This window comes from Salarias fasciatus, chromosome 9 (genome assembly GCF_902148845.1).
Source record: "Salarias fasciatus chromosome 9, fSalaFa1.1, whole genome shotgun sequence".
NCBI classification, from domain to species: domain Eukaryota; kingdom Metazoa; phylum Chordata; class Actinopteri; order Blenniiformes; family Blenniidae; genus Salarias; species Salarias fasciatus.
The window spans coordinates 9,594,090-9,621,778 of record NC_043753.1 but is presented as its reverse complement, the minus strand read 5'-3'; the positions used below and the strand labels follow the sequence as shown (position 1 = coordinate 9,621,778).

At 43.7% G+C, this 27,689-nt stretch overlaps 1 protein-coding gene across 3 annotated transcripts in view; it reads right to left on the bottom strand.

The window, feature by feature from the left end:
- Positions 1-1,264: 1,264 nt before the first annotated feature.
- LOC115394204 (cadherin-6-like) overlaps positions 1,265-27,689 on the bottom strand; it is a 71,843-nt gene continuing 45,418 nt past the window's right edge. For all 3 annotated transcript variants that reach the window (XM_030099420.1, XM_030099419.1, XM_030099421.1), the window contains exons 4-12: positions 26,418-26,537; positions 21,458-21,625; positions 17,986-18,173; positions 12,510-12,763; positions 7,404-7,540; positions 6,783-6,904; positions 4,774-4,891; positions 4,434-4,685; positions 1,265-1,823 (exon numbers count right to left, since the gene is read on the bottom strand). In XM_030099420.1, coding sequence (XP_029955280.1) covers positions 1,321-1,823; positions 4,434-4,685; positions 4,774-4,891; positions 6,783-6,904; positions 7,404-7,540; positions 12,510-12,763; positions 17,986-18,173; positions 21,458-21,625; positions 26,418-26,537 — 1,862 coding nt within the window. In that variant the 3' untranslated portion in view covers positions 1,265-1,320. The remainder of the gene's footprint in view (positions 1,824-4,433; positions 4,686-4,773; positions 4,892-6,782; positions 6,905-7,403; positions 7,541-12,509; positions 12,764-17,985; positions 18,174-21,457; positions 21,626-26,417; positions 26,538-27,689) is intronic.

Sequence of the window (27,689 nt, the reverse complement as noted above, 5' to 3'; positions counted from 1 at the left end):
CGCTGGCTGCTAAGGAAGTAACACTGCACCTGGACATTCAGCTCCTAAAGGAAATATTTGGTATTTCACGAAGCGATGAAAGCGACAGGGTGGGGAGGTTTCTGGGTCGTTTCTGTTGTGAATTTGAGCTGCAGATCCCACCGTCAATACTCTCCTCTTCGCTTCTTCACTTCAGTGTCGTATGTCGGTGGTTCCCAACCCTTTCTGTTCTCCGCAGAAGACGAACACTGGCGGACTCATCCACTCTCATTTACAGACTTTACAGGTGTTTTGACAAATCCTTCAAATCATGGACCCTGATATTTACGCCCCCACTGTCCCAGAAGGCTTCGCCAGAGCACCGTTCAGCGGGATCGCCTGGACGAAAGGCTCTGACTCTCCTTTAAAGTTTCTGATGAGCCAAAACGTTACGGTGGAGACCTGACACCACCGCCCTGGATGGCTGGTTCTAACAGTGGTTTCTCTGAATTCAATAACACACTTTGCCAAAACATGACAGTGAAGCCAAACACTTGTTGACACTCAAGAACCTACGAAAGAAGCGACGGCCTTGAAAATGAAACGTTTCCTAGCTATTCTTCACACTCTGGTCTGGTTTTCTTGAACATGTGGACATCTAGTTTGGACGGCAAAGCTTGGAGTTCCTACAGAGGTTCCCGGACCACACGTTGGGAACCCCAGTCGAATGCGACCACCCTCAAAAACGAGTTTCTTTGACTTCCCGCAGGCTCAGACTCGACTCTGCTTGAGTGTTTCCTTTGAGGCAACGGGAGCTGAAAGAGGCGGGGAAGATAGAAACTCCTAGAAAAACCCAACGACTGTACAGCGTATTGTATCGTAGTACCGTACATACACAAGCTAAGATAGAACTCACAATATGCAGCATGTTTTTCTTTTTTTTTTTTTCTATTTTTTTAAAGTCCCAGAAACACTGAAAAATACATAGGCATATTTCTGTTGGTTTACAAAACTGCTCGTTCCACATGTCCATCACAGGCAGCTTTGGAGAAAAAGTAAAGAAAACAAAGAAAAGTATGGGGATAGATATATCTGGGCCTCATGTACACCCCCGTATACACACACTTTAAAACAAACCAAAAAAAAAAAAGAGTCTCGACTCAAAGTTTTGAACTGTGCCCTCGCCAAAACGCAACTAACACTGACTGGACGCACAAAGCCTACGTGTGGTCACCAGAGGGACAGCTGTGATCGAAGGCGGCACTTGGACGAACGGCGCTCGTGTTGTCTCTCCTTCCCCAAAAAGTCTCACCCATCTTCTCTCTCCCCCTCCCCCCCTCCTCCTTTCTCCGCTCCCTCCCGTTAGGAATCCCTGTCGCTGTCGTCGCCGCCGTACATGTCAGCCAGTTTCTTAAAGCGCGGCCCCCACTCGCTCAGGTAGTTGTAGTCCTGGTCGCCCTCGGTGGTGGCCGACTCCAGCGAGCTGAGCGACTCGGCCACCGAGCCGCTGCCCTCGTAGGCGTAGGTGGCCAGGGAGTCGTACGGCGGCGCCGTGGGGTCGCTGTCGTTGTCCTGCAGCCGCTGGTTGATGAAGTCCCGCACGTCCCCGTTATTGTCCCGTGCCGGCGCCGGAGGGGGCCGCCGCACGGGCGGGTAGAAGGTCTCGGGGACGATGTCTCGCCGCTGCTTGCTCTCCTCGATGGCCTCCGGGTTGCGCAGCGTTCCGATGTCGAACGCCTGCGTGTCCTCCTCGCCGCCGCCCTCGTCGTTGTAGCTGACCACGTTGTCCCTGACGTCCTCCTTGGAGATGATCAGAGGCTCCTTCTTCCTCTGCCTCCTCAGGGCGGCGAACAGCACCACGATCACTACGGGAACACCAAGAGAACAAACAGGAGTTTAAACCACCTCGCCTGCTGTTGACTCTCCTCGTTCTGAAGGCCAGCCAGGGTCCGTCGGGAATTGTCGATGTTGCATGAGTGTTCACTGATGTTCAGGGACTTTGTCTGACTTTGTAGAACAGGCTCTGCTGCCACAAGGATGCATTATGTATCTCTGCCTCCTCGGGGCCACTGCAGCTTAAGAACATGAAGGAAGCCCGGCTTAAGAGCCCGAAGCCGGAGAAACACGACCTCTGAACGGCTGCCGAGACGCCTGAGTGTCGAGTCAAACGCTCACCTCCCTCTCTGGGTTAGTCAGATTATCCAGCTGGAAAAATCCGATCCTGGCATAACTACCACTGAAAAAATAAAATAATGTTCTCAGAGCAAATATAAATGGGAAAAATAATACATCCTTCCTCAGAAATCAGAGGAACATCTGGGCCACTGCACATTTCAAGACGATCTGCTTAGCATTTTACCTGCTGTCAAAAACGAAACAACGATCAAAGTTTGAAGCTTGGCTCTTCTTGAAGTTCACGTTTGTTCAGGTTTTCAAAGTAAGACATATTATACAACTAAATGTCTGCAAATTTTCATGAAACATTTCCACAATAGATGCAACATAAAGGCACATAATTTCCCAAATTATCACCTCAGTCAAAGTAATCTAGGAGCCGGTGGTTCTCATGCATTGTAACTTGTTCTCTAAACAGTCTTTCTTTTTTTGTTGCTTCTTACTCCACATGAATAAAGTCAGCGTGCCTCAGGGTTCTTTCACACCAGCGTAGCCCGAGGACTCGCTTCAGTTCAGAAACGTTGTTCGGTGGCGGAGGACGACGAGAGTCCTTTTAAACCAGCCGACTGGAGGACACGTGATCGACCGCCACCCAACGACATTTCTGAGAAAGACGGTAGAACCCCGTCGGAGTACCTCTGATGTATATTAGAAAAGAATACAGAAGTCTGAAGGCACGATAAGGTGCCTGTAATTTCTACAATTGGTGCCCCATGGTTGACCAAATTGCCAAATTATGGCTCGCTATTTAACGATAAAGACTTTCCCTATAAGCTTTTCAGACCAACAATTTCAAGTTGAAGCAAAGTGAGACGTGAGGCAACAAAACTCAAGTGCAAAATGTATCTGAGGTACATAATTCCCATACAAGGTAAAGTCTCCCATAAAGAAAACAGTCAAACCATTGGAATGAGCAGATTTCAATGAGAAAATGTTTTAATGTCCATGAGGTTTTTTTTGTGTTTTTTCATCTGAATGCAATTAAAGACATACTGTGTCGACTTCAAATCGGAACAAAAGTCCTTTCTGGCACAAATTAATTTGACCTTCCCGGTAGTGTAGGTGCGGCTTTTAAGACCTTTAGTAAATGCTCATAAAGGTCTCAACGTGACTCCTTTCTTCTGTGCTGGATCCACGAGGATGCAGAAATGGTATTTGCACATTTAGTTCATCTTACTGTAGAAGTCTGCAAAGTTTCTCTAATCTGCTTCATGCTTCACAAACTGTCAACGTATCAAACAACCCCGTATCAAACTGCCTCAGCTTTAAAACGAGGTCCTGATTTGTCCGAAAGAATGGAGCAAATTTTACTGAATGAAGTAATCAAGGCTGAAATTTTCTTGGGTTATTCTTCACCATAAAACTTTTGCAAAAGGTGTCCCATGGTTGCAAATTTGCCCCATTATGGCTCGATATTTAACTGAATAAAGACCTTTGAACTGAAATGTTTTGTGAAATCAAATGTATTTCAAGTGCTTGTTTCTCCAAATACGACAAAGTCTAAGAATAAAAACAGTCAGACTTTTGGAAGGAGCAGGTTTTGATTAGTGAATGTTCCAAACATGAAGGCAGTGCCTTGAACCAAACTGCAGGGTTTCGATGATTGTGAAATCATGAAAAAAAGGCCCGTTTGCCAAAACGGGCCCACAAGTGGCCCCAGCCTGGTTCTCCACTCCACCAAGCAAATTACGAAAAGTTTCAAGAATATAGAGAATTCTTTCTTTTTTCTTCTTTTTTTTTTAAACAAATTTTTTTCAGAAACACACTGAGTCTTCCAAAGGACCACGAGGATGCAGGAATGTCCATAATTCCTTCATTTCCGCAGCAGCTTAGCGTCTGTGACCGAAAACGCAGGGAAGCAGGGACAATATGTGCGAATAACATTTATGCGTCCCCACGGGTGGAGGGAATCGGTGGAATCTGGGCCCTGGTGGGTGCAGCCGGCGCCGGGGAGTAAAAGGTGTTACCGGATCTAATCCTGCTGCACTGGGCGGCACTTTGATGTTAAAATCTCTCTATCCTGAAGCGGAGATGTGGGTTACGGTGAAGCCAGGATCCCCGCTCAGCCAGCCGAGATGCTGCAGATCTTTGCTGCTCAAATCAAATTAAGATGACAGCTATGGTCACCGGCAGAATAATCCGCCTACAGGAAGCCCTGAATCAAATTAAGGAGTGAAACACAAAACTGTCTCTTTAACACCTGCGAGAAGCTTCTGAGCGTAAAATCGGATTCCCGGTTGAGTCTCTGTGGTGGAGAGAAGAAGAAGAAGAAGAAGAAGAAAAACAAACGCCGCACTCACTCAGCAGGATGATGACGCAAAGCAAGATGGCCACCAGGGCGCCAGTGCTGAGCCCCGCCCTTGCCGTCAGCGCCTCGGCGTTGCACAGCTTCATGTTGCCCTCGCGGTCGCAGGTGCACACACGGATGGTGAGCGTGTTGGTGCTGCTCTGCACGGGGAGCTCGCCGTCGGAGATGACCACGGGCACGTGGTACACGCTCTTCTGCAGGCTGTTGTAGCTGTTCCTCCGCGTCACGATCCACGCCGTGTTGTCTGCACACAGCAGCGGAGAGAGCCGCGTGACGGAGCGCCGCGGGACGCTAGAGCGCCGCCGGCGGGCGCCGGATCTCTGAGGCCTCACCTTTGTTGTCACGCACGGAGAAGTTGGCCTTCCCAGCAGCCTCCTGGGCGAGGCTGAAGAAGAAGCTGTGTCCTCCGGGCGGCTCGTCGGGGTCCGTGGCGCTCACCGTTTGGATCCTCTGCAACCACACACACACGCGCACACACACACACACACACACACACACCAGTTATTCATTTTAACACTACCAGGAAAAGTCTGTAGATTCACACCACAAAAGTTTATTGCAGCAAGAAGAGATTTCAAGAAAGTCTGAATTTCTTTTGCAGTCTGGCAAAACTTTTTAACTGTCTTCTAACTTCAGGAAAGCATCTGCTGCAGTTTACACTGAATCTGTACACCGAGGCAGATATGTGAAATTTGACACTACTGGAGCAGGTGCAAGCTCAATAAAGATCAAAGTGAAAAGATTTTACTACTAAACGTCAGAAAGAATGACAAAAAAAAAAAAAAAAAAAAAACTGACATCAAGGCCATTAAAGGTAAATTCAAAGGCACTGTTTTTGTGTTTGTAATTTTGCACCAGCTTCTTAATTGTCCACACATGTTGATGAAATTGATGAGAACATATATTAGAACTATTTCTGTATTATTTCTGTGTGTGTGAGTGATCATGCCTGTAATTTGGCACCAGACTCATTCTCATATACATTATATTGTTATACATACCATAAATTTGTAGTGTGTGAAACAATATAATATATAATCATGTAAAATGAAGTACATATATTTTGGTGCTTGTAATAGATAGATATTCCATTTCTTTTCGTGTGTGTGTGTGTATGTCTGTATTTTGACTTCAAGCGCTTTGTTGAACACACAAATTAAATACAATGATGGTTTAAAAAAAAAAAAAGGAAACAAAAGACAAGGCCCCTAATTTACAACACAAAGCTTTAATACAGCCAGCGCTATCAAAGCGATTCCATTCTATTTTCTGGTGATATACATCATCTGCGGAGCTGTAAATCATCTAATTAGATACCAGCAGCACAACCTCATTAGGGTTTGGTAACTGCTTCTTAATGTTAACACCAGCCGCTGTGATGAATAACCTCACAGTTAATTCAGTTTGAAGGGATGGTTTGATTCTTGGGGGAGTTGTTAAAAGGCAAAGAGTTAACAAGCCAGAAAATACCTCGAGAGCTCGTTCAGTAATAAACAGGTGCAAAGATACAAGAACTGCGACGACTGGCGAGACGTCGAAGTGACGTTTTTACATCCCAGACTCGGTCTTCGGCGTGGATGAAAGCGCCTTTCTTAAAAGCAGTTTTAAGGTGCACGCAGTTGACAGAAGTAAAGTTTATGGACTCTTTGTGAAAGTGTATGTGCAGTTTTACAGATTTATATGAGCCTTACTGTTAACCAGCCTGGTTGAAATTAATAATTACGCCCTGTTTGAGTTACATAATTTTTCGACTTTAGCACATTTTGAAACTGCTGTTTCCTGTTTCACCATTTTTTGTTTGGATGTATCAGGTCCAGTTTCTTGAAGGCAACACGGTGATAATAGAGTCTGCCCTCCAGTCCCAGCTCGGGGCCTCGTCACTCGTTTCTCTGAGCCCCGCTGAGCCCAGAACGGCTGTATTTGCCTCTGATCTGAGTGTGGAGACAAAACCTGCGGCTGATTCTGCAAGTCACAGCGAAACCCAGAGACTCGTGTCTGCATTTGTGTGCGGCGTGTCGCAGCGTTTAGCGTTTTCAACTAGAGACAAGCGGCAGGCAGGCTTACAGCCGGGAAGAAGACGCCAGCTGCGGCGGTATTGAAAGCAAACCGTGTTTAATGCGGCTTTTCCTTTTCTAACCTCTTCACAGCAGAAATAAAAGCTGCCATTTCAAGTTTCACCAACTTAAAAAGTGAAATGTGAACCTCCAGAAAGCAGCTTCTGCCCTCACGTAGCTGAAAGCACACCTGAGAGGCTTCCAAAGTCTCCTTCCTAATTACAAGCTGCACCGGGGGAAGTGGAGATGAAACCATGACGACGGCTTTGTGTTTGGTAATAACCAACCTGATTAGCCTTGGCGTTCTCGCAGACAAACGTCTCGTAATTGGTGGCAAACGTCGGAGCGTTGTCGTTGACGTCCAGCACTCTGATGTACACGGGCACCTTGCTGAACTGTCGCGGGTTGTCTAGGAGACACAAGAGGTGGACACGGAGAATTTACACCGCTAATTATTTTTTCCTCTGGGTAGCAAAGCGCATATGTGCCGCGTTCGCTGGCGTTACCGAGCGAACCGCGGCGGCTCAGACTGGTCGATCGTGCACGTGCAGGTGAAACGTGAGCGGAAATGAAAAGAGAAAAAACAGCATGGGTGTTGGTCTGTGACACGATGCCTCCTGCGAAGAGATTGTGTAGTTTGTGAGGCACTTAAAACTACGAATAAATCCCTCATGAGATCATGGAGGATTGTTCTTTGTGAATTAAGCTAAAAAATAAACCTCTGTCATTTTGGAGGTAAAAAAGTGAGTGAGGCCTCTTTTGTTATGCGTTTAAGTGATTCTTAAGAGTCGGAGAAGCTACCAGCTGGACATTCACGGATTACAGACGGCAGATAATCCGATTCATGAGACAGAAGAAGATGAGACGTGGACGGGGCCGTCGGCGCTCCGTCCCGCCGCCGCACTCACTCGACTCGATGGCGACGACGGTGATGTTGTGCCAGGCCTTCTCTTCCCGGTCCAGGTCCCGCTGGATGAACACCGAGCCGTTCCACGCGTGGATGCTGAAGATCCGGTCCATGTCGGTGTGTCGGTCGATGGAGTACCTGCGAAGGTAACACGCATGCAGATGTTCAGATTTCTTTTTTTTTTTTTTTAATGAAACAGTTCATTTTTGGGATGTCTGCAGGTCAAATGAACTTATTTTATTTTTTTCTTATATGTATTTGTAATTCTGTATCAGCCTCATTGTCACATGCATTGTTAAACACAATGGATTAATAAAAAATTACAATACATAAGCTGATGTAGAGACGCTTGTAATTTGGCACCAGCCTCAATATATCAGTATATCAAATCATATAAAGATATAATCTATTTGTGAAGATATATACAAAAGAATCAATAAATAAATAAGTATGTTGGGTAATTTGGCATCAGCCTCATTCCTCTGAACTTCAATATATTTGTATCACTATGGATAACACCATTACTGTGTTTCAAGGTTGTTTTCCTGTTTTTCATCTGGCAGGTGTGATGGACAACTCTGCACTCTGTCATCATTACCTTTTTTTATATTCCATTCATATTTCAACACAACACATTTGCTACGAAATCAAAAGGGCAACTTGGCTGAAGGGAACAAACAGCGTTCTCTACCTTCACAAATGAGGCAAAGAACAGGAGTTTAATTACACTCTGAAAAGAGGTCGGTGTGCAGAAAACGTTTCCTCAATTAGCCTTTGGTGTTATGCGAGCGTATAGAGTTTTAGGTTAATGTACCCGGGTTGGGAACATATCTGCCTCTGAAACATCTGCTGCATGGATAAACACCTCCAGAAAGCAGTGGAACAAAAAAAACAAAAAAACTTCCACAGATTGAAAACAAAGCTGTTAACAAGCACAGGTGCGAATAGAAATGTACGGACATACACACTTTAAACAATTAGTCAAGAAAACTGTAGGAACTTTTCTGTTCTTTAATGGAACATTTAGTTTTTTTTTTGGCCGATCTCCAGATTCTTGTATGATTTTAGTTCAGCTTCTTCACTGATTTCTTTAGAAAACTGCTGTTAAACTTCACTTTGCACATATTTCTTGTCAGTTTATGAAAATAATTAATAAATAAAAACCTTACAGATAATGAGGCATGCTGGGAAAAGAAACTGTCACCTCTGGTTTCTGGAAAAATCCCACAACCTTGACACAATCGTGTACTTGTATCGGTGATAATTCTCGTGCAATGCAATCACCGTGTATGAAAGAGACCGATGGTCAAGATAGTGAACTTATTTATCAACCTTGTAAAGGTGTCAATACAGCTTTACATTCTTGTGGAGAAGCGGAGGAAGAGTCTTCAGCCTCACAGATCGTCCTCAATAGCGACACAGCATTAACAGAAAACGGCCCATTTTTCTGGTGCTTTTAGTAAAGTGAGAGTATTACCACTGTTTTCTCTGCCTTTCTCCTAAACACACACACACACACACACACACACACACACACACACACACACACACACTCAGAGCCAACAGGTTATCCAGTGGTGTTGTTTTCCTCTGCCTTCCAGACTCCTGTGATACATCAGTGTGATTAATGGAGTAGCAGGCATCGGGAGGGCCGGCGTAAGAGGAAGGAGACCCCCGAGGGGAGACTATGAACCAGGTGGGGGGTGGGGGGTGGGGGGGTGGGGGGGCTCTCAATGCTCCGCCGCACCGCTCTCCTCTCCCCCCTGCTTCGCCCCTCCTTCCCCCATCAACCATTTCAGCGTCTTTATCTAAATGCTGCCTGCCTCCCGCCTCCTCCTCGTCCTCCCCGCTCCCCCCACGCTCACCGGGACCGACAGTAACTCTAACCTCGTTAAATCTCGCGTCAGCCGTGGGCTTTTACTAATTGCTTTTCTAATATTCCCAATAATTCAGCCGGCCGGGCCGGGCCGGGTCCCCCCTCTCGCACCACCACCACTCCCCTCCCCCCTCCGATCTGATTAATGACGGAGAGATAACAGCGAGCGCTCCGTCCTGACCGGGCATCCACAAAGTGCTGCTCTCAGCAGGCCGGCAGCTGGCTGCATGCGAGGCCGGGCAGAAGGACGCGCAGGGTTACAGAAATGTTAGTGATCAGCGGGACTGGGACATATTTCCCTTTGACTCGCTGCAGACGCTACATGAAGACCCAACAGCCTTTGACCTCCGATCACAAGGAAAACGCTCAAGCTGCATCTTACATGAGCCGGACTGAAAATCGTCCAAATCCAAGCACTTTTTTTTTTTTTTAATTAATCTGCAGCTCAGATTCAAAAAAGTCACCAAACTTGCAGATAATATGTTTTACATTTCACTTTAACTCTTCTCCAGACTCTTTATTATACTTTATTTTTCAGTTGTTTGGTTGGTCATGCAAGACGCAGAACTATAAATGCATCTTCTGTAATTTTTCTTATTCTTCTTCTTTACTTTTTTATTGAGATGCAAATTATAGTTACTATGAAGGGATTTGTTAAATGTAAAAACCACAAACTGATTTGTTATTTAACCTCGTCATGCAAACTTCTCACGAAGAAAACTCCAGCAAAACCAACAAAAAGCTGAGAAACGTGACAGTTACTTCTACCTCCAGTACACACAGTAATATTAAAAAAAGTCAGATATTGAATGTGATCTTGGAAAAAAAAGAGCTAGAGGCTCTCAGTGATTGCACATTTTCCTACAGTTCAACAATCACACAATCAGAATAAACCCACTTGTCCCTGCCATCACAGGGTGAACAGAAAAACCTTTTTGTTACCAAGACATGAAGAAAATTCTGCCATATTTTTAATTAAATATTGACTCCACGGGTTAACTGATTCTCAAAATAGTAGCGGGTTATTTTTTCTGCTCGATGACTCATTATCTAGTTGTTGCAGATTGATTTTATGATCTTTCATCGAATAAGGAGGCTGAAATGTTTTTTTTAAGGCCACGTGTTGTCCGTCGACTTCTTGTTTATTCATTTCAATCCTAACCTTATTAAATGTTTCATGCAAGACATTTTAGAAAAAAGGCTTACCTTCAATTAAACACATACAGATTTAGTCAGCGATCCCAAAACTTTTTGGTGGTATGGTGTTAAAAAAAAAAGAAGAAGGTGTTTTTCAAAATAAAACTCAATGCAGACTCATGGAAATTTAATTGCACACTTTCAAAATAAAAGTTTTGAAGCTCAGTTTTTACTGAGTATTCAACTCAGTGAAAACTCTGCTGATTAATTCACTTTGGTTCTCGTGCAGACCTCCACTGCTCTCAGAAGACACCAGTCCTACCCTGACTGACGAGCTAACGGCTAACGCTAAAAAGTCCTTGTTGCCGTGACAGCGACGCCCGTGTTTATTTGTTCTGCTCACGTCTCCACGGCACACAACACTTTCTCTTACTTAAAGACGTGTGTGTGTGTATGCATCCCCCGCTGATGCACGTGTCAGCGTGCGTCGTATCGAGCTAATAAAGATAACCGCCTCGGTGAGTTCCTCATGCCAGGCAGCCCCCAGGCATCCCAGCCCCACCTCCACCTCCTCCTCCTCCTCCTCCTCCTCCTCCTCCTCCTCAGCACGGCTTTAAATGCCACAGGGTAGCTACCTCCTTGATGATGGGCGATAAAAGAGAATGATATCGCATTTGACACCTGCAATAAAGTGGTGGAACTTCAACCTTGAGAGGCAACTCCCTCGGTGCATCATAAAAATGAAAAAAAGTCGGGAGTCGGAGTGGAGGAGCAGCCTCGCATTCGGCCTGCCGTTATTCCTGTTTCACCGAGCACTCGCATAATTTTGCATCTCGGGGTTGTTTTGAGTGAACTTCTGGCACATTCCGGTTTTTAGTAGCAGTTTTGAACAAAGCATCGATGTCAAGGCCTCGGTATTTCAATGCTGTTTATGTCGAGGGTGAGTAAAATACAAAAGCAGAGCGTTATTTACAACTGTTGGCGCTTTCACCCACATATCATAATAAAGTTAACATTCAAAAAAGGAGAAAACTATATTGACTGAACGGAGAAAGAAGCCGCACTCAACTCAAGGTTCACGCCGTTGTATCTCCTTGAGCTTTTCTGTCTCTTCCTTTCAGATATTTACCATCTGTGGCCACTGAGGCTGTAGAAAACGGCTTCGTTTCATGTTTCATCACAGAACAATTCACATTCTGATGGTTGGCGTACATATGGCTAATAATCTGAACACGCTGAGTTGCACGGACACTTGATTTTTGGATTTTTAAGGAGTTTTCAGACCGCAAATTGACATTGTGCTCCAACCACTCGGGTTTACTGTTTTGTTTAGATCTTCAATTCCAGGTTGATGCCTTGTAAATAAACATTATTAGGAGCTAAACCCGATGAAATGATGAGGTTTGGTTTTTCAAAAGCAGTGACCAATTTATTTTTTTTACAGCCTCATGACTTTTGGATGTATTTTCTTGAGAAAACTCACTTCACTTATGTATTGAAAGTAATTTAATTTTGCTCCTGATCAGATCATTGAAATCAATGTAACTAAACTGGTGAGTTGGGACTCTAAAAGAACATGTTCAATTACGCTTTTTTTACTCTTTTTGAAGCAAGATTGGCAAATTGGAAGTAATCTTGCCACACATTCTTTCAATAATTAACCACAAATGCAGAGATGCTGGTGTCAAATTACAAATACTGCGGTGTGGTGCTGCTCAGGAGATCAGTTGAGGTTTGCCTGATCTGAGATCAGCTTGTCATAGATCTCTTCATATACTTGTCTCTCAATTACAGAAGAAAAGATGAGGAGACTGGAGTTGAATTATAGGTGATTGGCCGATTTGAACCGGGTCTTGTAAAGTCTACAGAATAAAGTCATGCCGACTTGCAACATTGAACCCTTTTTTGTTTGATATTCTTAGTTGATAACTGCAGGAAAAAACGAGGAGGCTGGTGTCAAATTACAGTGTTGCATGATAGCTGTTGGTGTAGATTTGGTGGGAACACCCATTTTGATGCAATTTTCATTTTTTGTTTTTTTTCTTTAAAGAAAGCTCTTCAGCACCAACAACCAGCCGGATGAGTCTGCCGTACCTGACGGTCCAGTTCTTGTCGTCGGGGTCGGACGCGTTGACCGATCCGATGATTTTGTTCCGGGGCGCGTCCTCCCTCACCTTCATGGTGTAGCTGGAGTGCTCGAACACCGGAGGTTCGTCCACATCCTCCACCAGGATCTTGACGGAGGCGTCGTCCCTGAAGGGGCCCTTGGCGTAGAAGCGAGGGTTGATGTGGACGTTCTCCACCTGGATGCGGAGGCTGTACTGACGCTTCCTCTCGAAGTCCAGAGGCTGCGAAAGGAGGTGAGAAGACACATCTGTGGTGCAGCGCAATGTAGGAAACTTCCAAAATCTCGATCGATACTGAGACAAGAGTTTTCACTTTTAATGTCAACCTTCTGATATTAAACGTTTTGTTGGGTAAGTCGTAACATTTTGTAGCAACCAAAAAAACATTAATGGCCATGACAATGTTGGTCATTTTAACTGTAGTAAACTCATGGAATTAAACAGTGGACATCAAAGTTGACAAAAAACAGGAATATGTTACATTTTCTTGCCTCTAAATCTGAACAGAATTGTTTGCCGATGACATAATGTTTTTATTCCGATTAATATTTCTTAAGAAACAAGACAGATTTTGATTTTAATGATAGTTTTCACAGTAATTCAGCTGATTTCCATATCAGTTCATCTATTCAACAGAAACATTGGCCATTTTTGGAAGATATTCGATTTCAATTTTAGCTGTAGTTGTAGCTGTAATAAATGAGTTGTAATAATACTAGCTAGAGTGACGATTTTAATCATTCTAAAGATGGAACCAAACACGAAGCTCTGCTGTTCATCCCAAATGCATTTTCCTTATGAATGAGGCACGATGTATAAGGCCTACTCTACTGTTCAGCTTTCCGATTATATTAGATTTATTCCCAAGAAGTTTTTTGACAACAAAAGCAAGCACATTTTTTGTGTTTAGTTTAAATTTCCCACGTCCACAGTTTGACACACTGTAACTCAACATTTGTTTTCTGGAATTATAAAAAGCTCCTCCATTCACTCAAGCAGTTTTATCCATAAAAAAACAAAAAAAAACAAAACAAAAAAAAAAAAAAACACATTTAAGGATCCATTTGTACGCGGCGGCATGTTTGACTGCTGAATTCTTACAAAAAAATAATCTCCATTTTGAGCATACTACCATATTTAATTTGGGGTCAGATTGTTTTTTGTTTGTTTTGTTCTAAATTCACTCATCTGAAAACCTCTAATGAGCTGAAGGGTCTCAGTGTCTTCTTCAAGGACACTAACAAGCCCGCTGATGGACACACACACACACACACACACACACACACACACTGCTGAATAATGTGACATTTCAGGGGAAAATTAACATGACAACAACACAGATGAGCAGATTGAGGATCAAAGGCTGGAATTTTAACACATTTTTTCTTCAAAAGACAAACTTTAAAGGGAGAAAACAAAAACCTCATTTTTTTCTTGTAAAAGTAAAAAAAAAATCTTTATACCTGTTTTAGTGAATTATGTGAATATTGAACTAATACTAAACAAATACAAAAGTATAAGCAGTATGTGTAATTACAATATTTTAAAGTAAAACAGTCAATGCTCAAACTCCAAATAGTCATGTGACCACATCTGGATGCCAAATGTCTCTGACAATTAAAGTCTTGGTCTTGACTTGGTCTTGGACCATTAAAGTCACAGTCTTTTCTTGGTCTTGTCTCTAAGTCTTGGTCTTATCTAAAGACACACATACATCAAACGACCGCTGGAAAACGATCAGCTCACATCTAAAGGCAAGTATTTTTAGTCAAAGCACCTCAGACTGAGATTTTACAAAGACTTGTCATAATATCAAACACATTTCATATCAAACACCTTTGATATTATCCCAAACCCACGACTAGGAGGAGACTGGTATGAAACTCCAGTTAAAATCCTAGCTTCACAAAAGTGTTTTTTGTTTGGGAATGTGAAAATCTTTTGCTGTAAGTCCAACTTTAGTCTTGGTCTTGTCTTGGCCTCGGACCCTTAATGTCTTGGTCTTGACTTGGTCTTGGACCGTTCAAGTCTCGGGTTCAGTGATCGTGACTACAGGACTAGTTGAAACACATCATGAGTCACTGATTTGTGCCGCCGAGGCTTCGCTGCAGCAGTGTGTCTGTGGCTGTGAATGAGGGGGACGAGCGCACTTGACTGGGACAGTTAATTAGTCAGTTCAGAATTAGGGCACGCTCGCACCGCGCCGCACACGCTCCCTCCCACGTCTGCGCCGCATCCACTCCAGCACCGCCGCGGCTACAAAAGGCAATTATGTCATCTCCCACTTAATGACGGCGTGATGGAGGCGATCGATCGAAAGGCAGCAGAGAGGGCGCTTGATAAGGCAACCGCCAGATACTGTTGAATACATCAAACACGCCACAGCCGAATGCTCCGATCCATACCCGCCATCAATATTTCTGCTTTGGTCTCAGCTGAGAGGAAAGCTGGATCTCACTCAAAACAGAATGCACTGGAAGTGTGGGCAAGTGGAAGTTGAAATTTTAATAACTCTACTGTCCGTCTTCTGCCTGCCTGCCCGAGCATATGGTAATAAAAAGTTCATGTCACTTTTTTTTTTTTTTTAATTTTTCCCAAGTCGAGTTCAGCTCGTTTGTTGGAGCAAGAAGGTGAAACTCACATACAATAAAAGGCCAAAACTCAGCGTTTGGAAGTAAAATTACACTTACTGCTTCAGAAACGTGCTACTTTTTATTTGAAAGCAACGTTTATGTTGCTTTCAAATGTTCCCCCATTGAGATGTTTAGTTTAAAGATTAATTCACTGACTGAGTTACATCATTTAGTGGGAGGAAGATGCTCTACAGTCTTTTTTTTATGTGATCCAGTCAAGTTTGAGAAAACACAATTATATATTTTTTTTTAACCATTTTTCTGATTGTGCTGATGACAGAGTGGATGCTAGATCACTAAAAACAAAGAAACAAACAAACAAAAAAAACATCATTTGAATGACTGCTGTTTTTTATTATATTAAAACAATTGGAAATAAACCTCCACAGACTGGCATCTTTGTGACTATGGGGGCTCTTTTTGTTGTGTTCAGAGTGTTTTAACAGGTTTTTTTTTTCCTGATGAATAGATTGATGTTCTCTTGTTTTCTGCTTGTCTGTTTTCTCTTTGGATTAATTCAAATCACCATTTAAAGACAATATCTTGTTTATTTTGTTTGCTGTTTTGAATAAATGCTGACTTGCAGAGGAATAAAATCTCACTTTCATGGACGCCGGGGTGTACTTGGGAATGCACAACTGAATGATTCTGGTCTTTTTTTTTTTGCTTCCTCCAGAGAGCGTATTAGTTGAAAAATAGTGCACGCAGTAATGGATGAAGCAGCAGTTAGCTGTGTGGGAAAGTATTTCATAAAGTACTTTGTTTGACAAACAACTCCTTGACTTTGTTTCACTGCTCTATAAACAGAAAGCGAGGTGGTTTGCAAGTGTTTGCTGCAGCTCTATACCACACGTGCGTTCATCGGCACTGCTATTGGCAAATGAACGGAAATCTTTAGGCATCACATGAGTTCGATAATATTTAAAAGGGTCAATAATGACGTGTGCACCTTCAGCAGGTTGTTGTGTGTAGCCCCTGCTGCTGTATTGATTCAAATGTAAACAGATTTGTTCCATCAGGTGCTCCTCAGCCACATGGACTCTGTCAACACGCTTTTTTCATTTTTTTTTTAAAAATACATTTAATGCATTTTTCGCCCAGAGGGGGTTAAAAAACAAAACAAAAGCAACAACGTAATTGCCATAATTTCTTTTTCCCTGGTCTGTGTCTGCGAGGTTTCCTCCAAGGAAGCTCCAGGCCGATATAAACATCCACCAATCACGGTGTGAAGACACGATATGCTAGAGGTGCTTCTTTACCCCCCACATTTTTAACAAACTGTTTGGACTTTAACACCGAAAACAAAAAGGATCTTCGTGAGTTCTGCGTCACAAACAAGCACATGTGCCAATCATGTCATGCAAAATAGTTAAAAAAATTAGCGAATTCTATAAAGAAGAACTGGGAAAAATTCAACTGAATAATTATGGAGAAATCTTAATCTGGAAAAAAAATGCTAGTGTTCCTCATTTGCCTTAAAAAAAAGAATATCTCAAATGATTGTTTCGAATGTATTTTCTGTGCTGTTCTGCAACGAACAAAACACGTTTGGATCAATCGAAACAAAGCAATGAGGAATGACAGGTCAGAATACGTAATGTGCTGCATCTCCATCCAACCAAAGACCTGCACAGCGACAATGTCAACTTCTAATGAAAAAAAAAAAAAAAAAGAGCAAAAACTGCCTGTGTTTGAGCTCCTTTTTTTGAGCTTTGGGTTTCCAGAAGGCTAAGCTGCTTTTTAGAAACAATGCCAGACAAGAGACAAAAAAAAAAAAGGAAAAAGTTCTTGTCCTGATTATATGAAAGAGACGTTAAATCCCCCGAACTGTCCCAGTGACATCCTAAAAGGCATCTGAAGCTGGCAGCGGCGCAGCTTTAGTCTCATTTTTAGCTTTTTCTCCCCACAATCCATCAATCTGTACACATCTTTGATGCCGGTTTATATAACTCAGGGTCGAAGGGCAGCTGATCCCAGCTATGGGTGAAGTCAGGATACAGTTTGAACATATTCTGGAAATTTCGAGTCACCAGATCAAACCTGCACAATGTAAGGGGAAAACAAGCACACTCAGACTGGGTATTAATGTTGAAAAAAATCTGTCAGTTCAATTTTCAAAGCGCTAAACTTAAGGCACTTTAAAGAGATAAACTCAACAATCCACATGAGTGGACAGGAAAAACTCCTTTTTAAGAGGAAGAAACCTGCAGATTCAGACTCAAAAGTCACAGCTTTCTGCTGTTTTGGGGTTAAAGGGCTAAAAAGAGAGAAAAGAAAAAAAAAAAAAAAAAAAAAAAAAAAAAGAGAGAAAAGGACAGAACAGCAGACATATTGTGAGGAGGGATTTAAACCCTGGTTCAAATAGGGTGGAGGGATTATTCTATTAGTCTATTCAATTCAATGTTGCACATTTTCTATAGGTTAGAGTATTTCCTACACCTCAGAGTCATCCATATCTCTTACTAACGACTTTATGGTCCAATCCAGGGCAGAAAAAGCACAGCCTATTGCCTATGGAGCAGCTCACTATTGCTTATAGGGCAATAGTGGGCTGTAACGTAATGACCGGATCAATACTTTTATCAGCTTCTAGCATCTATATGAAAGTGGACACTGTTTAGAAAAAGAAAAAAAACTCAGACAATTAACTGAAAACGGGAAAAAAAAATGGCTTTGGGAAAAAGAGCCATCCATCCCGCTGTGGAAACTGCACTCCACCTCATGTGATCCCATTAACCCCTCCAGGCCCTCCCCTTCCCATCAACCCCTCCTCCCCCACCTGACAGGAGACCCCCAGGGGAGAGGCCTGACCTTCCTGAGCACAATGACGCCCTCCTGCGTGCTGCGATTGGTGGTGATATCAAACATCCCGGGGCCGTCGCTGCTCATGATCCGGTACTCCATCTCGGCGTTCTCCCCGACGTCGGCGTCCATGGCCCGGATCACTCCCACCGTGGACCCCAGCTCGATGGACTCGTTCACTCTGAACTCATACAGAGCTGCAAGCAAAGAGGCATGCGGTCAGTCTGGGTAACACCAAAAGATGTGCACGAGTGTATGTTTTATTATCGTATGTGAGGACATGCACTTATCTCAGACTGAGGCAAAAAAGACATTGAAATGCCCCTGAAAAGTGAAATATCACAACATGACTTTTCCTTTTTTTGGGTCAATAAACTTCGAAAACACAGACTTGTGGAGTCCTACTTGCATTATGCAGTGAACTATGCCTTAAGACTAAAGTTTAATGTTTAATTTTAATGGTAAAATATGAATAAGATCCTGCAAGATTAGGGCTGTTTTGTTTATAGCTGCTGTAAAAGTTTTTACACATTCACAACATTTTGTCATGCAGGGGCAAAAATCCAACCTCTGTGAAATAAAAATTATAAAAAGAACACAGGTTCGGATTCAGAAAGTCATCGTTATTTAGAGTAAGTTAATACAGTATTCCCCAGAGACAGAAAAATTCTTTCTAATTTTTTTCTCATTGTTATTTTTTGGGGAATTTCTGTCTTTTTGGGAACAAATCGGAACTCCTCAAAACAAAAGTCATCACATTTATTGTTTATTAGATTTAAGTTTAGACTTTCAGTAGTTACAGGGTTTTTCCTTTCCTGTAGGTGACCTAAACTTTATGACACATTAACTCAAGAGGACTCGTATGGCTGTGGTCGCAAACACTGATAGCCTCATTAGGGAAATTCAAAAATTTTGAGGTCAATCAATATTTATGTTCAAAGCATTCTTCATCCAACAAATGAAGCATAAAATGCTGTAAATGATTTAAACAGAGTGTTACTGTGCGCGCGCGCGCACACACACACACACACACACACACACTTAAAATCTATACACGCTTCCTCTGGCACATCATTGAACATTTCAACATCGCCTATCATAATATGCAGATGACACACTGCTCTATACATCAGTGTCAGTGAATGGCCACAGCCCCTTAAACATGCACCATTGGATTTAACGAGCGGATGTCTCAGAACGTTTTACAGCACTTGTGTAGCTCAGATATTTAAATATTGTATTGTTCTGTGTTATAAAAAATAAAAAATATAAACAGAGCACTAACTAGTGGTGTGGCATGAAAACTACAGGGAAGCTTTTCTGAAACTAGTCAGTCGTTGGCACTTTGATGTTGGAGGGTTGGGGAATGAAGTGAATCAACGAGGAGGCCTCACATCCAGCAAGCTTTCTGTGTGTAGGCGTGTGTGTGTGCGTAGGTGTATAGGGCCATGACAACCAAGGCCGCATCCTTGGTATCTCTTTTCGCGCCACGTTCCCATAAGTGGTGATTCCGTTTCCTTCGAAAAGATTTTCTTAACCTGCAATCGATCGATTGGGAAAGCGCCGCTTCACACAAACACCAACCCAACGCCGACGCCCGTCCTGACAGCCGGCGAGCGTCACAGCCCGAGAAATGTTTTATGACCTTGTTAGTGCAAAAAGAAAGAGTGTAAGTGGGTGAGTCAGAGAGCAGGTTTACAAGAGAGAGTGAGTCAGAGCCAATCAGAGAGTGAGAGCGAGTGTGTGTGTGTGTGTGTGTGTGTGTGTGTGTGTGTGTGTGTGTGTGTGTGTGTGTGTGTGTGTGTGTGAGAGAGAGAGAGAGAGGGAGCATTAGATTTAGTGCTGCAACATTTGTAGATCGGCTCTCAAACATCTTTCATTTCCCAAACAGACACTCGGCCTCACGCGTTAAATCGCCTACGAGCGCTATTGACGAACCACTTCAAGTTTAGGACGCCACATAAATTCTCGGCCGATTTTCACAACATAAATTAATTGCTTCTTCCTCCTTTTCTCCTTCCTTTCCTTCCTTTCTTTTCATGTTTTAGTAAGATGATTTCCCGGTTCGAGGCGGGTGAATTGATGGCTGCCTGTCGGCCGCGGCGTCCCCGGCTGCATCTCGTATGCTTAAATAAATAGCCGGACCGCAGGAGGCAGCGGGTGTGATATACACACAGCCTGCGGAGACAAACGGCACTGACACACTAATAAAACATGCTGACAGTGTTTTGGCAACGCCTGACTCGGCAGGTCTCGGTGACGCTGACACTTGCCTCCAAACACACACACACACACACGCAGAGAGGCAGGCATGCTGAAAGGCACCACAAGGAAGCTTCCCTAGGCTAACAGGTATTTAGCATTGGGTGGAAAAGAAGAGGCATCACTCCGGCAGACAACAATGATATCGCTTCCTGACACTCTGCCTCCTCTGGGTGTCCCATTACAATATCTCTTCCTCTTTCTTCTTCTTTCAATCTACCCCCCCACACCCCCACCCCCCACCTCCATCACAGGCTGTCTGTTCTGTCGTCTGCCTCACTCTTCGTCTTTCTTCTTAAATCTAACCCCCCCCCCCACCCGTCCTGTCACCTCCCGGTCTCGCTGCTCATTCATTGGGGGAGGGAGTCGAGATGACGGTGACCCCCCCGCCCTCCCCAACAAGCTCACCCCTTTGCCTCCCTCTGAGCTGGTATGGTGGATTCAGCGTTGTGCGCACGCGTCACTAAGTCGTACAGTTTTTTTGTTCTTTGTGTGTGTGTGTGTGTGTGTGTGTGTGTGTGTGTGTGGGGGGGGGGGGGGGGGGGGGGGGGGGGGGGGTTGGAAGTTGAGCCGGGGGTGGGAACACGGCGACACCGGTAATCTGTCAATCCGATCTGGCTCGGCGCCGCCGCTCTGCCAGATGCACGAGAGGGAGACGCAGCGCGTTGGGGGAGGGGTGGGGTGGGCGTCAGAAGAAAAGGCAGGGACTGAACCAGGGTAGGTAGGGAGTCAGGAAATCAAAAAGATTGATGAACAAGAGAGTTACAACAAAAAGAAAAGGGTTGTGTGTGTGTGCGTGTGTGTATGGGGGGGGGGGGTGAGCTCACCAAGGACAGTTTAAACTGAGAGAGTGCCGGTTTTATGAAGTAAAAGGCAGCAGGAGAAGGACTTAATAGTGGGAGATAGACAAAAGGGAGAGGAAGAGTCGGGGAGATAAAACCCAGTGAATGTACTTTCTTCATTTAATAGGGATTACAGAGCTGATCTGATGCACTTTGCAGGACCCTTCGCTCCGTCATGTGGCTCTATATTTAATTATTCCCTGCCTTTAAGAGGCACAAAACCCAGAGCTCCCTGCGATAATCCAAATTCATTTTGAAACTGACACCAGATGGGGGGGCCGCCTGCCTCGCCTGGCACCGCATCGCACTGACAAGTGGCTTTCACACGGGCCGGTGGTCACTCGGCGCCCGCCGCCAGAAGGACCGCGGCTACTCACTCTTGGTGAAGCGCGGCGGGTTGTCGTTGACGTCACTGAGCGTGATGCTGACCGTGGTGGTTCCTGAGAGTCCGCCCATCTGCCCGGCCATGTCTTTGGCCTGGATCACCACCTGGTAGTGCTCTTTCACCTCCCGGTCCATGTTGGCCAGGGCGGTCTTAATCAGGCCTGTGGGGAAGCAGACGGGAGATTATTTAGATTTATAGCACTCGTTATTTGCAGGTTTTACTTCGTCTTTATCACGTTGAAGACCGAGCCGACATCCGGTTGGAAAAAAAATTGAGAATAATGACACATAAATCATATTTTTTAAAGAACAGCTTTTACAGTCGAACCACTTCTGTGAGCTTGCTCGGAGAGAAATGAGCCGCAGAGGAATCGTAAGCCCGTTCTTTTCTCTCCCGTCCAAAACTGAAAACACTTCCTGAGGTGACCTCGGCGGGTGAAAATCCAAATTCAGTGCGTCCCTTTTTGACAAAAGGAGTTTTCCTTTGACTCATGAAGACACTGTTCCCAATGATCGATGGACCATGAGAGGCACCACAGACAATGACAGATCATGTTACTGCTATGCCACGTCTTGTCAATCGCATAGTAAAAAATAAGAAAGTAATTCCAAAAATATTTCTAAAAATTAAAAAAAAAAAAAAAAAATTCTTATAATATATTTAAAAAAACATGAAAATATCTACACGTATTGTACATTTTGAAAGGTGAGAGTGGTTTAAGTCCTGAACTATAGCTCATTTTATGTCAACTATTTCCCAGTATTTTCACATTAAAGCTAGGGTCGGCAATCTTGGAAAACTAGCATGTAGCACGAATGTAGCATCTCCCCAAGGCTCCGCCCAGCTCCCACCCCATTGGAGGACTTCCAGTTGGCAGCGAACGCACTGGACGCGGAAGCGCCGCGCGCACGGGCGCGCGGAAACGCCACGCACGGTGTTTGTGATCGCCTCCAATGTTATTAACTTTTCTGACTGCCCGCACACAACGCGCATAGGAGCGCAGCGCGCCCGCTCCGCTTCGTTCTATTTTTCACGCGAGCCATGAGCGCCCAGAGCGCCTTGGCAACGCGCGCGCGCTCTGAACCAGGGCCAGTGCAAGCCATTGAAATGTACACGCAGGGGGCTGGTAGAACGGCGAAGGGATTTGATTGGTTCCGTAAGAGCGGTCCGCGCCTTACGATTGGTCGGAGTTTTTACTGTCCTGTGGTCGCTACAGTGGTCAAATTTTTTCTGCACCTTTTTCTGTACATATAATGCATTGACTTCTCCCAGGGGGCAAGGAGCATTTCACTCAGTATGACTGAAAGTGCTTTTGGACAACATCGTATGCCCTAGCTTTAAATGTGACTTACATTCAAATTCCTTTTACGTTCCTGTCAGGATCACTCAGGCTTCATTTACCTGACGACATTTACAGTCAAACAGAATCATTTTGACACTGTTGTCACATAAACAGACAACCAAATGCAACAAAATTTTGCATTTTAACCTGAAAATGTTGGAATTTTCATGGTACTTGGTTGGAAGAGACAGCAGCTCTGCAACTTTTTTTCTTTTTTAAGTCCAACACAAATAATGAGCTCACTGAATCTTATATGACTGAGTATTATATGGAGCTAATTCCACAGGTGCACCGGCCACATCCGAAAGAGCAGAAATCACTGGGCTCACCTGACACATTGCTAAAAATAAGTGTCTGCATCAGCTGTATTGAATTAATGATATTTCATTTTTTAGGACTCATGCATGAACAGGCCAGATAATTAAACCACTAAGATCATTTTATTACTGAAAGGTCAGTGCACTTGCTCTGTATGCGAAGCAGCGCGGAGCTCAGCGGCCGCCCAGGAGAACATTTCGGTGTCTGCTTTCCGATGATTTAGACCAGCGAGTGGACCAGAGAAACCCTCCCCCCCCCCAAAAAAAAAAAATTGCCGTGCATCCTTTTAATTTTCTAAGAGCAATTGCATTCGCCGTCGTTTATCTCCTCCTTTTGGAATTAAGACTCCGCTGATGTTCCGCCTTTCAAGTGCCGTGCGGCTTGCTTACTTCTCCACTCCGACGTGTCAGATCTGCAGTTTGGAGTCGGGACAGGGAGCGAGTGAAGCGGTAATTGGCAGCAATATTCAAAAGGTGCGCCTTTTCGTCTCCCATCAGAGTCGGTCTTAAATCCTGTCTGCTATTACACGTTTGAATTTGAAGCATCATAAAAGAGGAGCAGGTAGGAGGAGGAGGAGGAGGAGGGAGACAGACGTAGTGGAAAGAGAATAGAGATGAGAAAAATAAATTTCACCCTAAATAAACTGCTTTGACAAACTTCACCACTTTCGGGCTGAATAGATGAATCATTGCATATCAAACAAAGAGGAAGGAGGGAGAGGCTGACGTGGCCTGTTCAAAAAGTCCTCCGACTTGCTCTTTTTTTTTTTTTTTTCTTGCCTCCCTCGTACATAACTTCGCTGGAAACAAACAAAATGCGCACAAAGTGAAAACTGAAATATTTACCTCACCGGCTAGTTAATAGAGCAGTGTCTGCCATTTTTCAGCCTGCTGCATCATTTCACATCACATATTGGTGAGTTTTGCATTGACATTACGATTTGGAATCAATACTCTCAATTAACAGTGCTCTTTCTCTTGCCCCCAATTTATACATCTGAACTTTCCACCAGCAGACTTTCAGAACCAGAGTTGTTGATTGTGCTCATTTCTCTTTGCAAATTGATGAAAACTTTCACAATATTTGTAGAATGATTGAAATTGATCATACTTCTCTCTCATATTAGAAATGATTTCATTTCAAATTTGAAAAACAAGTTTCAAATAGTTATTTTAAACATAATCCATCACAGTTGTTCAGTCTTTGGCGATTCGTGTTTATGTGGCATCTGTTCAAAAGGGCACAGGCAATCAACAGCTCCAGTTCATTTTTTTAGAAGTTGCATCTAAACTGCACAGAAAAGTAAAGAAAAGTGTATTGAGAGTCTGTTAAAGACCATGCATTTGTGGGATGAGCATTAGAGCTGAGTGTGTGGGCTGTGAAATAAAACAGCTCCCCATCGCCTTTATGCCCATTCACACTATTTAAAAAAAGAAACGAGCAACCTTTCCAGTGGTATCAGATTTATTGTGACTACAAAGAAAATAATCTCCCAAATGCACGTTTCCTCACTTTCTGTGGGTAGTTTTCTATCTGCAGCTACCTTTGTTGTCTCTTAATGACTACAGCACACACACAAGAGGAGGAGAGGAGAAACAAATCCTGCTTATGATGCGATGTCCAGGCATGTCTTTGTGTAAGAGGGGATGTCAGCTTACATACCACATGTGGGATAAACCATATTACTGTTAATCCCCTCTGCTAATCTGCAAATGGCTTTTTTTTGTCTCTTTTGTTTAAACAAAAAAAAAAAAAAAAAAAACCAAGACAGGAGCGGGATGCGTTCCAAAGCGCACATTAATGATTAAAAGTGGCACATTTTTTGGAGGGATTGGTGATTTGCCGCTCTCGACTACAAATCCCCTCCTCTCCTGACAGCGCCGAGAGAGAGGCAGACGTGGTCGGTGGGGAGGAAGAAAAAAAAAAATCGCAGCATTCCAGGAGTTATCTCCAGATGGATTGCTTTAATTCGCTTCCCCCGTCTTTCACTTTCCCTCCTCTATTTCTGCCCTGCTAGTGATTTGTTGTGTTTCCTGCTTCAGCCACCTCCAGGAGATGGGTGTAAAACCTGTTGCGTCAAGCTGTCGGGTTACGCTCGTAGGTGGAGAGTGCAGCGGCTGAAGCATCGTTAGAGCTCCTCCACTCTGGGAAGAGTGAGGAGAGCCGTGCACATTACTGGAGATGCATGGCACTGCGTGGCTGCGGGGTGTGCAGGTTTTTACCCAAGCAACACTTACCGCGGAGAAATGATGACCTTTGCCATTTCTTATGACACATTTCTTCTTACTCTGGTGCTAAATTTAGATTGAACACCTCTACATCAATAAGTAAGAATCTGAACATTGATGGTGCGAGACTGACAGCAGGTTTGAGAACTTCTTTTTTTTTTTGCAAAAAGAGATTCTGAAATGTCTCCTTAAGCTGTGAACATGAAGGCAGTAAATTAATGGATGAATCAATCTGCAAACTACACTTTAGTATTTGTTCCTTTATTACTTGAAAGTTGAAAAATCTCCCTAAATCAAATCATTTTGGTCCAGAATTCAGCCATGAACATGTGTGAAAGGTTTCCAGCAGTGTAATTATTACTACCGTTGTTTCCTCGCTTCAAGCTCATAAGAGAACCTTTGATGGCCACGAAATTTACAAGAATTGGCTTTGTATTGTCAATTATCTTGGAAGAATAAGACTTAATTTAATGATTTATAATTTAGTCTGGTGTCAACTTACAAGCGTCTATATGTCTGTCCGTCATATTACGTTCATATAAAAATTACCAATCCATCCATCTTGCATGAGTCATGTTCTCATCCTGTTTGTATCATTGTATTTATGTTTAGGATCTAAGACCGTTTTTATGAGGTGATGAGTATATGTCTCATGTATATTGATGGGCATTAAACATAGTCGATACTGATTTGTATGTTCTGATGTGGAGGTTATAACAGGTTAATAACACATGGAGAAGCCGGGGCGTGATAAAATAAGTTCATACTTACTCTTTTGAATGTGTGAATTATGTCTCTTGTTTGTAGCTTGTTTGCTTGTTCAGATCAATTCAATTTAATTCAACCCTGACATATGGATAATCTCAACAAATTCCAGGATGAAAAGTAGGCTAATAAAGCTTAAGTTTGTGAAATAATCTTGATATGACTTAAATATTCATGGAAGATGATCAGACTGCCACATTTATTTCAGTGAAGAGGAAGTAATAGTTGAAAAGTAGACAAATATGAACAACACTGATATCTGGGGACTGAAGCTATTACGCAGAGTTTTAGACACTGACCGGTTTCGGGGTCCACAGAGAAGTATGGCTGCCCCTCCAGGATGCTGTACACCACCCTGGCACTGTTCCCATAGGTGGCGTCGTCCGCGTCGGTGGCCGTCACCTGAATCACCGAGGTGCCTGAGGGAGGGAAGAAGGGAGATTCATGACAATGATTTAGATCAACTCTACAATGAAATTGCTTGCTGGATAATTGGTTGAGCTGATGCACCTTCTGATGAGGTGTCGGATCCTTTTCCAGTCACGCTCATGCATGCAGAATGTGACTGATCATTTCTGTCCCTTTGTGTTACCCAAGCCGATCTTTACTCCTCGGCCACTTACACCCTCATACGTGATTGATTTTCGCAGGTAATCGATCAGCCCTAATGTATTTTTCTAAGTATACCTCCCTAAGCATGCAAGCAGCACCAACACAGGCTCCTCGCACAAACCCCAAGAAACTTGAGTGTATCCGACGATCTGGGGGTGTCTAAGAAGCCAAAAATCTGATAGCAGGCAAATGAGTGTGATCCATTTCTCTCTTCCAGAGAAGCCGAAGCCCTATTTCAGTAGAACAAAGGGAAACGGTTAGCCAAGTGCTACCTCCCAAATGGCGCCTTGCGGGGCCAAGTGTTGCCTCATTACATGCAGAAGAAAATTAATTGAGTAGAAATATTTAATGGCAAAGAGGTATAAATATAGAATTGTGCAACGCGACGGGATAACGACCTCGAGAAACTTGATTTGATGTCAGTTTGAGATCTGGGTGTGCGGTGGGGGCGACAGCTTTACCCTTTAAAATCATTTGTTTGGGGGAGGGATGCTGTAGTGAAAAGGAAGAAAGGAAGAATGGGAGGACCGAGAAAGCAGACAGAGAATAGACCACGGCTGTCTGATTTGGTGTAAGTGACAGTTCGGGAGGATTCTCAAGCAAGTTCACCGAACCTTGATCGCTAATACCTTTAACTAGGGAATTAGACTCAAAGAGGCTTTTCTGACATGGCGGCTTTTAGAAAAATATCACTGATCCACATCAGCCCATCTCATCTTTGACTTTAAGCTTTTGAGAGGAGAATCTTCTGACAAACAAGGCAGGAATATATTCTCTCTGTGCTCATCCTGGGCTGGAGTGAATTACCCCGAGTGCAATCATTCAGTTGTCAAAGTCCGGAGAGTCCGAATGTCAGGGCCGTGAGAATCAAACTCGGAGTGTGTGTCACGTTTTTAAAGGGCCGGCGTCTCAACGCAGTCACTCGTGAACACATGCTCTGCCAAGCGGTGACATCACAC